This window comes from Arvicanthis niloticus, chromosome 25 (genome assembly GCF_011762505.2).
Source record: "Arvicanthis niloticus isolate mArvNil1 chromosome 25, mArvNil1.pat.X, whole genome shotgun sequence".
Lineage (NCBI taxonomy): Eukaryota > Metazoa > Chordata > Mammalia > Rodentia > Muridae > Arvicanthis > Arvicanthis niloticus.
In genome coordinates, this window is record NC_133433.1 from 36,617,403 (window position 1) to 36,631,855 (window position 14,453).

At 36.3% G+C, this 14,453-nt stretch overlaps 1 protein-coding gene across 2 annotated transcripts in view; it reads left to right on the forward strand.

Moving 5' to 3' along the window:
* Sntg1 (syntrophin gamma 1) overlaps positions 1 to 14,453 on the forward strand; it is a 728,479-nt gene that overhangs the window by 524,899 nt on the left and 189,127 nt on the right. For both annotated transcript variants that reach the window (XM_076924411.1, XM_076924412.1), the window contains exon 10: positions 2,460 to 2,542. In XM_076924411.1, coding sequence (XP_076780526.1) covers positions 2,460 to 2,542 — 83 coding nt within the window. The remainder of the gene's footprint in view (positions 1 to 2,459; positions 2,543 to 14,453) is intronic.

Consider the following 14,453-nt stretch of genomic DNA (forward strand, 5'->3'; position numbering starts at 1 on the left):
AAGGACTTCTACTTGTTTTCCTATATTTCTTTGGGGAAGTTATTTCTATCCTCCTTAAAGGCCTCTACCATCTTCATGAGATGAGATTTTAGGTCATTATCTGGCTTTCAGGCATGTTAGGATATCCAGGGTTGTTGTGCTGGGAGAACTGTGTTCTTATGGTGCCGAATTGCATTGGGTTCTGTGCCTTGTAATCTTGTGCTTGCCTCTCTGGTTATTTCCGGTGTTAACTGGCCTAAGTGTCTTTGACTGGAGATTGCCTCCTTGGAGTCAAGTAGAGCTCTATGACCTGGGTTAGAGCCTGTCTCCTGGGTGGCAAACAGTGCTGTCTGGTTAAGGTGAGCCTCCTGTGTCTTCTGTTAGAGCAGTATTATTTTCCCATTTATCTATTGTGAAAATGGAAATTGGTCCATTTTTATATACTGAAATTCACTATGATAGACCATAATTTTATTAATTTCTTAAAAGAAATTACTTGTAAGATGGAATTATAAAATTCTTTTCATTACTTAGTTTCTAGAATGATTACAGTATTCTTTGTAGTCATTTTGTAAAATAAAATATGGCTAGATTCTTTTCATGTTACTTCTCACTTCAGGGAAGTTATTAACTTTTTTGTAATAACATACTCATCGTATCTTTCAGTATTTTCTTCTGTTTTTATTAGCCTTTTTTAGTGGCCTCACAGTTATTTCTGACACTAGTAGTTTGTACTTTCTCCTTTTTTAAAATGTAGTTCTTTCTATAAATCTATTATATAACTTTTAACTTTTTGCTTGTTTAAATTTCTATTTGACTACATCTTTATAGTAGGAGTTAAGGTTATTGAATTTATAACTAGATTATTATTGTATATTCATTTATATGTATATATTTTTCTCCATAATATTTTAAAATACATATGAAGAATTTAATATTTTGTGTTTCACAAAACAAACATTTGATATATCATTTTTAAATATGAAAATACTTTGTTATAAAATAGATTTATTTTTAAAAAATAATGGTCTAAAAGTAAAAATGCATTTCAACTTTAAGTGAAGTAGCAAAATAAAGTGTACATTTTAAATAAAAGTTATTATCTATTCTTGTTTGTGTGTGTGTGTGTGTGTGTGTGTGTGTGTGTGTGTGTGTGTATTTGTAAGTGTACCATCAGCTTCTAATTATCAGGGTGCTCAGTAATACTCAGAAAGGCCATAAGAGGTTGTCATATTCCCTGGACCTGGAGGCAAGGCTGGCTGTGAGGTGTGATATGGCTGTCATGAACTGAACCTAGGTCTTCTGCAAGAACATCATGTCTTCTTAACCACTGAGATATTATTCTACCCTCTAACTAAAAACTTTTGTACTTGGAGAGTAGAAAAATTTAGTTCAGGCAAATGACTTCTTCGTTGTAGAAAAACTGTAGATTTTTTAGTAATAAAGAAGGAACAATTCTTTAGTATGTTATGTTTAGAAATAATACCTTTTAAAGAAATTTGCTGCTTAAATTCAACTGTGATCTTTCAAAAAATAATTGGTTGGTCGAATGCATTAGAAACTCTAAAGTAATAATGTTTTATCACAGTGTAGAATCAAGTCAATGAACATGTATTCAGTTCAGAACTTAATCGTTTTTATACTGTGATGTCATCTTTGAAAATTGTTAATCTTTAATTATTTATCTTCAATTTTAAAATTTATCAAATTTAAAGATCTATCTTTATGTTACTAGATTTCTTATAAAGGCTTGAGTACATATTCTGCCTTATAATATCAAAAATAAATAGCTTTGATGAGGTCTTAGAATATATGAATACATACAGAGAACAAATGTAAATCTGCAGATTCTTCTGATAGAATTGATCCATAGTTTGAAATAAAACATAAAATAAAAGTTTTCAGACTATTTGAAACATTCAATATTAAAACTCTGGTTAGAAGAATTAGAGAAATTGCTTAGAAGTTAAGAATACTGACTGCATTCCTAGAGGATACAGATTCTATTCCTAGCATCCTATGGTGGCTCAAAGCCATATGTACCTCTAGTTCTATGAGATCTTCTACCCTATTCTGGTTTCTCTAAGAATGGGGCACCAAAATAATAAAATACCTTTTAAGAAAGTATGAGGTTTCTAAAACTGAAAATAGTCTCCTTTAGGGCACCAAGATCTATGATAGAACCATCTGTCTATCTATCTATCTATTGATCTATCTATCTATCTATCTATCTATAATCTATCTAGCTGTATCATCTAATCTATATCTATCAATAAATACTATTGAAGATATTTATATATTACTATATATCTAGATATCTAGATATATAGTACTTGCAAAGCTCTGGCTTTAGTATACGTCCAATTTCTTTGGATTTTAACTCACAATTTTTATACTATTATTAAAAATAATTGGACAGAGTCATTCTACAATAGCATGCCATTGTAACCTGCAAGGTGTTATGCTTTTGTCTCCTGCAGGTGCTCCGAGTGACCAAAGCAGTGGTACCTCCTCTCCTCTATGTGACAGTGGCTTACATCTCAACTACCATCCAAACAACACAGTAAGACAGCTGGACACAATTAAAACTAATAAGGATGGCTGAAGAGCAGAATATATCTGTATTTGTGTTTTGCAAGCACTGCTTTTGAGTCTGATTTATCTTGTGAACCATAACTCCTTGTTGACTTGACCACCATTTAAGTGAAAAGACAAGTCAGAAGGAAGAACCGTCACTTATGTGGCATTCTTTCTCTCAGGCATGAATTATTAAATCTTCGGTAAATGTTGGAGAATTTGGAGTAGGAAAGATTACTCAGAGTGGTAGTGTCATACCTCATTTCAGATCATTCCATGCCATAGAATTTCATGAATTAAATGATTTGACATGATTTTTATCACTTTTATTTTGATAACAAGTAAGTATAACCATCTTTGTTATTGTTTTTGATCTTTATGTATATCATGGAGTAACTGAAAGGGGAACAAATTTATATATACATTATGATATAGAACAAAGAATGTTAAACTGTATGTGTATTCAATAAAACAGATTTATTTAACACATTAGTTTTTATTAATTTAACTGATTTTTTTAGTGTTTGCTTTGTACATTCTTTTTGACCAAATTAGTTATTTTTATTAAATATTTTTGAAATTTCATATTTAGCATTTAAAATATACATTATAAAATATATCTCTGATTACATGTAGATTTAAACATAAATTAGCATAGCTAAGCTGAAGCACAAATTGATTTTCTGGTCTTCAATAGGTAAAAATCCATTTTTATATTAGAAATTATTGACCTAATTTTAGAATTTCATTCAAAAGCGTGCCTTTGAATATTTGCAAGTTTAAACATTTTTATGGTATAATTATATTTTTTATTGGATATTTTATTTACACTTCAGATGCCATCCCCTTTCCCCATTCCCCCACCTTAGAAAACCCCTATCCCATGCTCCCTTTTCCTTTTTGCATTTATACACTTTTTAAAAATATTAATCAAAGGCTTTATAAGTTTGGTAATGCTCAATCAGAAGTGTAACCCACTACCCAACCTAGATATGTCAACTATCTTTGACTGGTGGAGACATGTGAACATCTGCCGCTCTGTCTCCCCCCTCTTTTTCTCTTTCTCTCTCTCATCACCTAGCTTCTCCTCTCCTTCTTCTCCTCCTCTTCTTACTCCTTCTCTTCCTCTCAGTACTCCTCCCACCTTAGCTCCTCCTACATATCACCCTTCCTGTTAAAATAAAACTTTTCTCTCAAAATACATTTAGAGCATAATCATGCCAATTCGTACCAGTGAGGTACAAGATAGTCCTAATACCCAGTCCATCATTTTGTTGGCTAACCAGAACCTCTGTCCTCTCTCCTAACTAAAACAGTTCTGAACCTGGCTTTTTCCTTGGCATTAGAATGAATGTCAGCTGAAAACCATCCACTCAAATGTTTTCTCTCAAAGTAAATAGCCAGGATTGGCTATGAGACTATAAGTTTTCAACCCTGTCAGAAATCCAGAATGACTGAGTTAACTAAAATTATGGGAAGCACAAAGCATAGCTTCTAAAACTTAGCCAATTTATAGAGACTGCTGAACACCTGGACACTCCCTGTACTACAAAATGTTGGAGCATCTGTTCTTCTGCCTTCTGGCCCAGGATCATCTGATAGACCTTAGTGATGAAGAATTATTAAGGGCTGATTACTCTGTCTAGGCAGATATAATCAGTTGACTATTCTGCAAGTGTATCCTTTTCTGGACAGTAATTTGTCTGTAGATGGAAAGAGGCAATTTTTGTCTAGTGGTTGTCTCACCACAACTGGAGTAACTCTAAAGATGTTCAATTTCTTCTTAGAATTCAATATAGGAAGCTGTCAGGAGCAGACAGGTCTCTAATCAAAATGAACATTAATACAGAAATGTTTGTAACATCAATTCTGTGGACCTCTGACGTTTGGAAAACCAACTATTCATGTAAGGTAATCTGGACTGTTGTCTGTTAACTCCACTCAGCTATTTCTAAATAAAACATAGAAAACACCCTAACAATAAACTCCAAGCCGTGAATTTGCTATAGACCCTTAACTCACAAGCTAACCATCTCAAATCTGTTTAAAAGTTAAAGAAGAACTGGGTCTAAGCCTTGTATTCCTAAATGTGTTATACTGGTACAATGCCTATGAGAGTATCAATATTCATCTCACTTTTATATCAATAAGAAGCTCATACCAATGAAAACCTTAAAATTTTTAATCAAAGTAAATTGGTGCCATTTAAGAAATTATATCTTCAACTTGATAATAATTGTAGAGATTTCTACCAATAGGTTATGGCTATGCAATAAATCCTAGCTAATCCTCTCTATTCCCACAAAACCACTACTTTTCCCTAGAAAGACAGCCCAACATTTACCACCTTAGTCCCCAAGCCCAGGGAATAGAGGCGCTGATTCTTCATTAACTTCTTCAAGCTGATTATGGGCGTTGAGATATTAGAAGAGGAGTGGGGGGGAGAGTAAATTGATAAGCCTCTGATGCTGTATCTTCACTGTATCCAGATGGAATTCCAGGACATCAGAGGTTTGGGCAGGTCTGCTCAGCTTGCTTGATGAGTAGATATACCAAGGCTGTGTATTCTGCAATATACAATTCTCAAAACAAATTTTAGTATCAAAATAATTTTTTAAAAGGGCTGACATTTTATTAAAGATGTTGATTCTAACAGGTTTTTTCCCTCTTTTATTGGATATAATATTTACATTTCAAATTTTATTCCCTTACCCCATTCCTCCCACCACCCAGGAACCCCTTATCCCATCCCCCCTCCTCCTGCTTCTATGAGGGTGTGCACCCACCTACCCCTCACTCCCCCTCCCCACCCTCAGATCCCCCCCCCACTCAGTGTTCAGCCTTCATGGGACCAAAGATCTCCTCTCCCACCTATGCCCAGCAAGGCCATCTTCCCCTACATATACAGCTGGAGTCATGTGTCCCTTTATATGTGCTCCTAGGCTGGTGGTTTAGACCCTGGGGAGCTCTGGCTGGTTGGTATTGTTGCTTTCCTCATGGGGCCACCAACCCTTTTGGCTCCCTCAGTCTACTCTCTAACTTCTCCATTGGGAACCCTTGATCAGATTAATGGTTAGCTGCGAGTATCTGCCTCTGGGTATATCAGACTCTGGGGGACCTCTAGGGAGACAGCTTTATCAGGTCCTGTCAGCATTCCCATCCTGTCATCCGTATCATAATTATATTTTTAATTGGATATTTTATTTAGATTTCAGATGTTATCCCCGTTCCCCATCTTCCCCTACCCAGAACCCTCCTATACTATCTGCCCTCCTTCTACTTCTATGAGGATGTGCCCCACCTACCCAACTACCCCCAACTCCCTACCCTTGAATTCCCCCACACTGGGACCTCCTCTCCCACCTATGCCTGACAAGCCATCCTCCCCTATGTATATAGCTAGAGTCATGGGTCCCTTCCTGTGTGCTTCCAGGCTGGTGATTTAGACCCTGGGAGCTCTGGTTGGTTGGTATTGTTGCTCTCCCCATGGAGCTGCAAACCCTTTCAGCTCCTTCAGTCTTCTCTCCTACTACTCCATTGGGAACTCCAATGATCAGTTCAATGGTTAGCTGTGAGCATCTGCCTCAGTATATGTCAGGCTCTGGCAGAGCCTCTAAGGAGATAGCTATATCAGGCTCCTGTCAGCATGCACTTTCTGGCATCCACATCAGCATCTACCTTTGATGACTGCACTTGGGATGGATACCCATGTGGAGCAGTCTCTGGATGGCCCCTCCTTCGGTTTCTGTCTCACACTTTGTCTTCATATTTGCTCTCATGAGTATTTTGTTACTCCCTCTAAGAAGGTCCGAAGAACCCACACTTTGGTCTTCCTTCTTCATGAGCTTCATGTGGTCTGTGAGTTGTATGTTGGACATTATGAGCTTTTAGTTATCCCTAATTACATTGAAATTATTCTATAGCTGGGTGACACAGGTTCTTAGGTTGACTACTCTATCTATCTATCTATCTATCTATCTATCTATCTATCTATCTATCTATCTCTAGGAACAGTTTTTTAATTAATTAATTGATTGATTAATTAATTTCCTTTACAATTCAATATTGGTCTTTCCTCTGCTCCCACTACCCCTTCTAGTTGCTCTAGAACTAAGCCTATTCTCTTCCATTGAGACCACCCAAAGTAGTGCATTTACGGGCCCAGAATTTACAGGCAGTAAAGCAACAAGCTGAGGGAGAGCTGCTCCAATTGTTTGGGGGACCTGCTGAAGACCAAGCTGCTCATCAGCGACATATATGCAGGAGGCCTAGGTCAGCCTGTATTTGTTCTTCAGTTTCTGGAAATCCCCAAGGGTCCAAGTTAGTTGACTTCTGGTCTTCTTGTGGAGTCCTTGTTCTCTTCAGGTCCTTCAGTTTTTCTCCCAACTCTTCTGTGAGACTTCATCTAATGTGTGGGTGTGAGTCTTAGTCTTTTTTCATTGGCTGCTGGATGGAACCTCTCAGAGGACAGTTATGCTACGTCCATGTCTGAAGCATAACAAAATATCATTATTAGTGTCAGGGATTTGGTTCTTGCCCGTGGGATGGGTCTCAATTTGGGCTTGTCATTGGTTGGCCATTCCTCAGACTCTGCTCTATCTTTGTTCCTGGATATCTTATAAGCAGGACATATTTTGGGTCAAAGGCATTGTGAGTGGGTTGGTGTCCTTATCCCTTCAATGGGAGTCCTACCTAGCTACAGGAAGTGGCTACTTCAGAATCTATATACGCTACTGCTAGGAATTTCAGCTAGAGTTGCCCCCACAGATTCTCTAGAGCTTTTCCCCATCATGGGTCTCTGACATGTCCTAGATATTGCTGCCACCCCATCTTCCTTCTCTTTCCCTTGCTCTCCCTACCTATGATCTATCTCCTGGTCACCCTGCTCCCCTCCTCATCCCCTCTTCTACCCAGTTCTCTCCTTCTGTTGACCTCTGATATATTTTTTGTTTCCTCTTCTGAAAAAAGATTCAACCATACTTCCTTGGGGTCTAATTATTTGTTTTCTTTGTATCTCTTGATTATAACATTATTATCCCATACTTTATGACTAATATCCACTCATAAATGAGTACATACCATTTATGTCCTTTTGGGTCTGGGTTACCTCAATCTGAATGATATTTCCTAATTCCATCTATTTGTCCATAATATTCATGATGTCCTTGTTTTCCAAGCATTCCATTGTCTAGGTATATCACAATTTCTGTATTCATTTTTTAGTGGAGATATATCTAGGTTATTTCCATTTTCTGGCTAAAGCTGTTATGAACATAATTGAGCGAGTGTTCTTGTAGAATGGTGGACTATCTTTTTGGAGTATCCACCAGGAGTGGTATAGCTGAGTCTTAAGGTAGAACTATTCCCAGTTATCTGAGAAACTCGTGGATTGATTTCCAGAGCTATTGTACAATTTTGCACTCACATAAGCAATAATGAATATTCTTGTTCTACATCTTCACTAGCATGTGCTGTCACTTAAGTGACAACACATTTATTCATGAGAAACAGTTTTAAGAACAATTGCTATTTCTGGAAATATAAGGCTCTCATGAAACTAACAATATATGGATATAGTTCATTAAATCTTTTAATTTTATTCACAACTGAAATATTTTTTTTAATAATAGTTAAAACTCAAAACACTGGTCTCTCCAAATTCTGAGTCATTTAAAACTGGTTTTCAAGTGAGAAAAAAAACGCACACAGAGAAGTAGTAATGTCCTTTTGTTATATAAATGCCTTTCATTGCCCAACAAACTATGTGTGTTTGCATGTGCTTAAGTATGAATGTGTGTTTGTGTGTGTGTGTTGCTTGGTTGCATCCAGGGTCTTAGGTCACTGATAATCTTTCATTGAGTTTCCTGGCTCTATTTATTTAATCCCATAACACTGTTATAAATGTTTGCTCAACATCTTTTCCTTGGTGCCCATTATCTTCATGTAGTATGCTGATGATGTGACCAGCTGTGTCCTTTCATAGCTAGAAGCTTCCTTCAAGTGTTTGCCTGAGAGTCACAGGCACCTAACCTTCAGTTAAAGTATGTTGTATGATTTGTTAGTAGAAAGACCAAGACAGGCGTCCTCTGGATGACCAGTAGAGGACATAAAACATATCTTTGCTAAAGTGTTGGCTGCATCATCCTATGCATTCTACAGTCTTTCAGGTTTTCTCAGAAAACTTATCACTGCATAAGAATGTCTGTATTAGTTATGTTCTTAGGGCAGTAAAAGTATCTAATCTACTTAGAAGCTGGAGAAAGCTGCCTGGTCATGTTCTTAATCTAGATTTTTGTCTTAAGTCCTTGACCTTTTCTGGAGTAATGGCAAGTAGAGAAGTCAGAATGAAGTTCATTCTATTGCTTTAAATGAAAATAAGTCATTCTTTGGAAAGCTTTAATTATGGCATAATAATTACTACTAATTCTGCAGCCTGGCTGTTTCCAGCATAGACATTTATATAGAATTTAGAATACCATATGCCATATACATTCCATACTACGGTAGGCTCACTTACATTGTATTACTATTTTTAGCACTGATAATGGAATATATTATTACATTGCTAGATATATTTTAGTGTAACGAGAGCTTATAATGGTGAGCTAAACAAGAAGAACCGATGTGCTAATTCAAGTGAAGCACATTTACAATTTGAAAGAATTCTTTTTTTTTTCTGTTCTTCATTTTATTTTTTTACTGGATATTTTTATTTTCTTTATTTATGTTTCAAATGTTATCCCTTTTCTGGGTTCCCCCAAACTTCCTATCCCATCCTCCCTCCCGTGCTTCTGTGAGCCTGTTCCTCCACCCACCCACCCACACACTCCCACTTCCCCACCCTCGAGTTCCCCTACACTGGGGCATAAATCCTTCACAGGACCAAGAGCCTCTCCTCCCATTGATGCCCAACATGGCCATCCTCTGCTACATATGCAGCTGAAGCCATGGGTTGCTCCATGTGTACTCTTGGTTGGTGATTTAGTTCCTGGGAGCTCTGGGGTATCTGGTTGGTTGATATTCTTGTCCTTTCTATAGGGTTGCAAACCCCTCAGCTCCTTCAGTCCTTTCTCTAACTCCTTCACTGGGGACCCCATTGAGGACCCTGTGCTCAGTCTAATGATTGGCTGTGAGCATTCTCCTCTGTATTTGTCAGGCTCTGGCAGAGCCTCTCAGGAGACAGCTATATCAGGCTCCTATATGGGGTATCTTAGGGAGTAGTTAATTATGGGTTCCCCAGAATTTTAAATCCAGGGTTATAAACTAATACATAAAATTAACTTTAATGTAAAAAAGAAATCTCTGAACACAGATGTGATCAGAAAGTTGGGAGTCTACAAAGCAAACATGCTGCCGTTCCTCTTGAGGGCATGCACTGATTCTACCATCAGACCTGAGTGCAGCTGGCTCTACCCAGTTTATCCTCCATTGTGTGAATAAGCCTCAACACAGGAAGCGATACTATGAACTCTCTGTACTCACAGATTTAACTAGTGTTTAAAACAGAGAGATTGTTCAGAATGGCATTTTAAATATCTATGTATTATTTTTCGAGCAAAATTTGAGCAACTAGAATATTGTTTTGTTGAAAAGTCCTTTTTATATTTTATGAAAGCACTAAAAACCCCAGAGAACTTATGCTTTATGTGTAAAATTAGGTTATTATTCTTTAATGTTTACTCCTTCAAAAATAAAATGTCATTGATTTTAAAAACACAAATTTCCCTTCTTTTTCTGAGAGTAAGTCTCCTGAGCCAAACCCTGCTGCTGAATTTCTTTCCCTGGAGGTTAAGTAAAGAAATTCCTTCCCTGTTCAATGTAAAATGTTTACTCAGATAGTCAAATAGCACAGCTTTGAAAACATTTCCTTGACCTTACATATCAGAGTCAGCTTTCTCTGCCAACTTTGTTAAAAAGCATCTGGACTGATATTTTGCTCCATATATCATTCTATATTGGCAATTTAATTGTTTTCAAAGCCATCATGTGACATATTCTAACTGTTGAAGAAAATTCTGTTGCAAAGTATGTAGTAAATAAATGCTGCTTGTTACATGTATCTCATTAATATTTTAGAAAACAATATTCTTAAAATTGAGAGTAAATTTCTGAGAAATATGATTCTCAAAGAACTATAATTATTGTTTTCTAGGCCACTATCTACGTGACCATAAATAACTGAAAATCAATAGCAAAAGAAGAGTTAAAATATGTATTTTCATGATTAAAACAAGAAAAAATTATTTTTAAGTAGGATTAAATATTCAACCCTGTGATTCATAGTAGAGTCTATATCAGACTTGTTCATTTTAAAAGTTGAAGTTGGATGTGCTTCATATCTTTTACAAATAGGTAAAAAATTAAAAAATTAATTTTTATATTAATTTATAAATTATCAAGTTGCAATGATAATATAGTTTTAGATCTCCTAAAATTGTCATGTAAATATCATACCCACTTACTGGCTATCATCATCCTCCATATCACATCACCTTAACCATTTAATGCTTTTTCATATTTTTCATCTTGTTCATTCATAGAAAATGATAAGAAAAGAAAGTAATTACTATTTATAGAATATGAGAAGTTATTGCTAAATAATCTACAAAAATATATGACCAAAATATGAAATAACAACAAAAACTCTGGACTATTATTTTCACTGTTTCACATCTGCTTTGAGTGTGTAATGTGCTGTGATGGTTGTGTTTACTGTGGAATCAAAGAAGTGTTAGTTGGAATGAATCGATGATCCCTGGCTGTCATGGAATGGGTCACTTGGCAAATGAACTTCTAAGAGATGTCCATGTACACAGAATCTTTTCTTGATATAGGCTTGCCTACCTCTGGCATAGAACATAAAGAATCATACCTATTCTTTGGCAGTGTACCCATGACATTTGACAGTAGGAAAGTAGATGGATTAACATGATCAATTGGGAAGTTTTGTGTATTTGACCAGACTATGCCTCAAAATATGGCTGCTCCCCATGTTCCCAATTTCCATAAAATGACTCATTACTGCTGCTGAACACAGTGTTTGGTATTCACTCAGTAAGATAAGCAAGCCTTTATCTTGAAAAAGAATGTTATAAAGTTATTAAGTAGTTCAGAGAAAATATTATAGATAGTAATTAGAAGCAGCAATAGCAATACAATTGTGAGGCTGTAAAATTTTTTTCTTGTAAGCCTCATGTTTAGAAATAACTTTGTCAACTACAAAAGTTTATTATTGATTTCATTAAAATATAATTACATTGTTTTTCCCTCTTCTCTTTAAGCATTCCAACCTCTATCGTGTTGACACATACTCTCTTTTAAATTCATAGCCTTTTTGTTACGGGGGGGGGGGGGGGGGAGGGAGAGGGAGCGAGAGAGGGAGGGAGGGAGGGAGAGAGAGAGAGAGAGAGAGAGAGAGAGAGCGAGAAAGAGAGAGTAGACATGATTTCCTTCTTGTTCAGTGGATCTTAAATGCTTTTAGACAGCTTTTAGTTACAACAAATTTATGAATGCCACTGTTACACCCTTAAAGATAGCTTGCTGTGATGCTTGTTGTTGTGGTAGTAGGTGTCACAACTGAATAGGACTATTGTTTGCTTTCCTCTCTTGGAAGTTTCCATAGAACCTTTTGGTACCATGATATCTAGAACTCAGAGAGGAGGTTTTCAGGTTGGATTCAGATTATACGCTTGAGTTCTGTGTCAACATACATTTACAGCATGAAGGTCTTACTTTTAACCTCTGGGAGGGAAATAAGGGAAGCAGAAGGCTATATTATTTTAGGAATCACTTGAGCTTCACAGATTAATTATTCAAACTGAGACTTCTCATGGCTAGTGTTGGGATTCTTGTCAAATGAAATATGACTACTGTGAGAGGCATGACAGCCTAGATAACATTGCCACCCCTGGTATTGTAGCTCTCTCTCTCTCTCTCTCTCTCTCTCTCTCTCTCTCTCTCTCTCCCTCTCATGAGTGTGTGTGTGTGTGTGTGTGTGTGTGTATGTCCACATTATTTTTCAGAATATATTGTTCTCTGATCTGTTGGATGTTTTGAGTAAATTTATAATTACAGTTAGGCTTTTGGAGATGGTAGAAGTAGCCTGAAGCTTCATGATGAGGTATATTTTAAGCATCTTTTAAATTATTCTTGACTAGAATCATATCAGTTGTTAATATTCTTAGGCCACACTGTAAACAAGACCAATGAGACATTTTAAATGACTTGACCATATGCCAATGGAAATGGAATATTTAGTAAATTTTAGATTCCTAGCTGGAGGAGTCCAATTCTGTCTTGGAATGTGACCCCTCAAACTCAGGCTGCATTTTATCCATCTGAGCCTTTATTATATGTTGAAAATCGGTGATATATAGCATAAGATCAAACACTGTTATTTATAGCAATGAAATAAAGAAGAACTGCCATGTTGCCTATTACCCATGACACACTATTGCCTATTGTCACAGGACAGTTAACAACCAACAAATATAGAATGGGTATTCTAGATGTAAAGGCCTCAAAAATCCCCAAAATGGGCACCTCTGTGTGACTTGTCACTCTAACTTCTCTGGTATTTTAAACAAGTCCGTGAACTTAGTATCTTTTAAATATTCTTGTTGTTCTTTAGCCAATAAAAATAAATTAATAATGGAAGGTAATTTTTAACATTATTCAGATAATATTAGTTTCAAGTATACCGTAAAATAAAACTTTCTGCATTGTCTGACTCATTGCCTAGACAGAAAACAAAAATCTCTATTCAAAGTGAATTCAACATACAACTAGTATTGGCTCTTTATGTTGAGAGCCAAGAAAACTATCAAATAAAAGAGTTTATTTACTCAAAAACATTTTTCTTCAATAAATGAGGCAAAATACCATTTGGCATACCAATGTGTCATGGGAAGCTCATGGTGCCTCCACCCTACATACAGAATTTCAGGTAACTAAAGAACGCTGAGAGCGGGAGCAATAGTCTTCCTTGGGAAGATCACATCAGTTGATTATATAATACCAAAATGTCAGCCTTGAGAACATATAAATTTTGATAAGATTATATGAACAAGCAAGCTGCATTTGTGTGTTTAGAAATAATTAAGCACACACACATATGTATGCACAGACACATTCACAAATGCACATGCACACTCACCAATTAAGAAAAAGAAGATATGCTTTTGAGTGAGGGAAGGATGGAGGGCACACAAGAAAATTTGAAGGGAAGGAAAAGGAGAGGCAAATTATATAATTATAGTATAATCTCCTAAATTACAGAAAGTATTTTAGAAAACCCTCCTAAAATCAGAAGCACGCATACTATTAAAGCAGCAGTCACGGATATGACATAAAAGCAATATAAGAGGGACCCAAATTTTTGAAACTGAAATGAAAACAGTGATCAAGAGTTCCCAGAACAGGATGTTAGAGATTTCACTTGCAGCAGTGATTGCTAACCGAGAAATATTTACATGATTCATAATGAATGCGCTCAGTCTGCATTTATACTGTGGCTTGAAAAGGTATTTGCAAATATGGTAGTTTTAGACACTTGCAGGCACTCAAAAGCCCTTGGCCAATTAAACTAATAACTTCATTTCTATCCAGTTTTTGTTGCTTCCCTGTGGTAGTAATTTTGCTCACTTCTTCCATTCTTGAACAGATTCTATTTTGTCACACTTGCATCCATTTCTTCCTCTCACTCATAATTTCCAGGTGTTTACTAGGTGAATTTTTCTTAGCCTTCTCACAGATGTCTGCTAATAACATTTTGAAGTAGAATTCCAGTCTGACACATGGGGACTACTTAGTCTTATAAAACTGTTCAAAACATTCAGAAAAATTCAACATCTCTGAGTAATAAGTCTGAGACCACATGGATGCACCAACATTCTGAA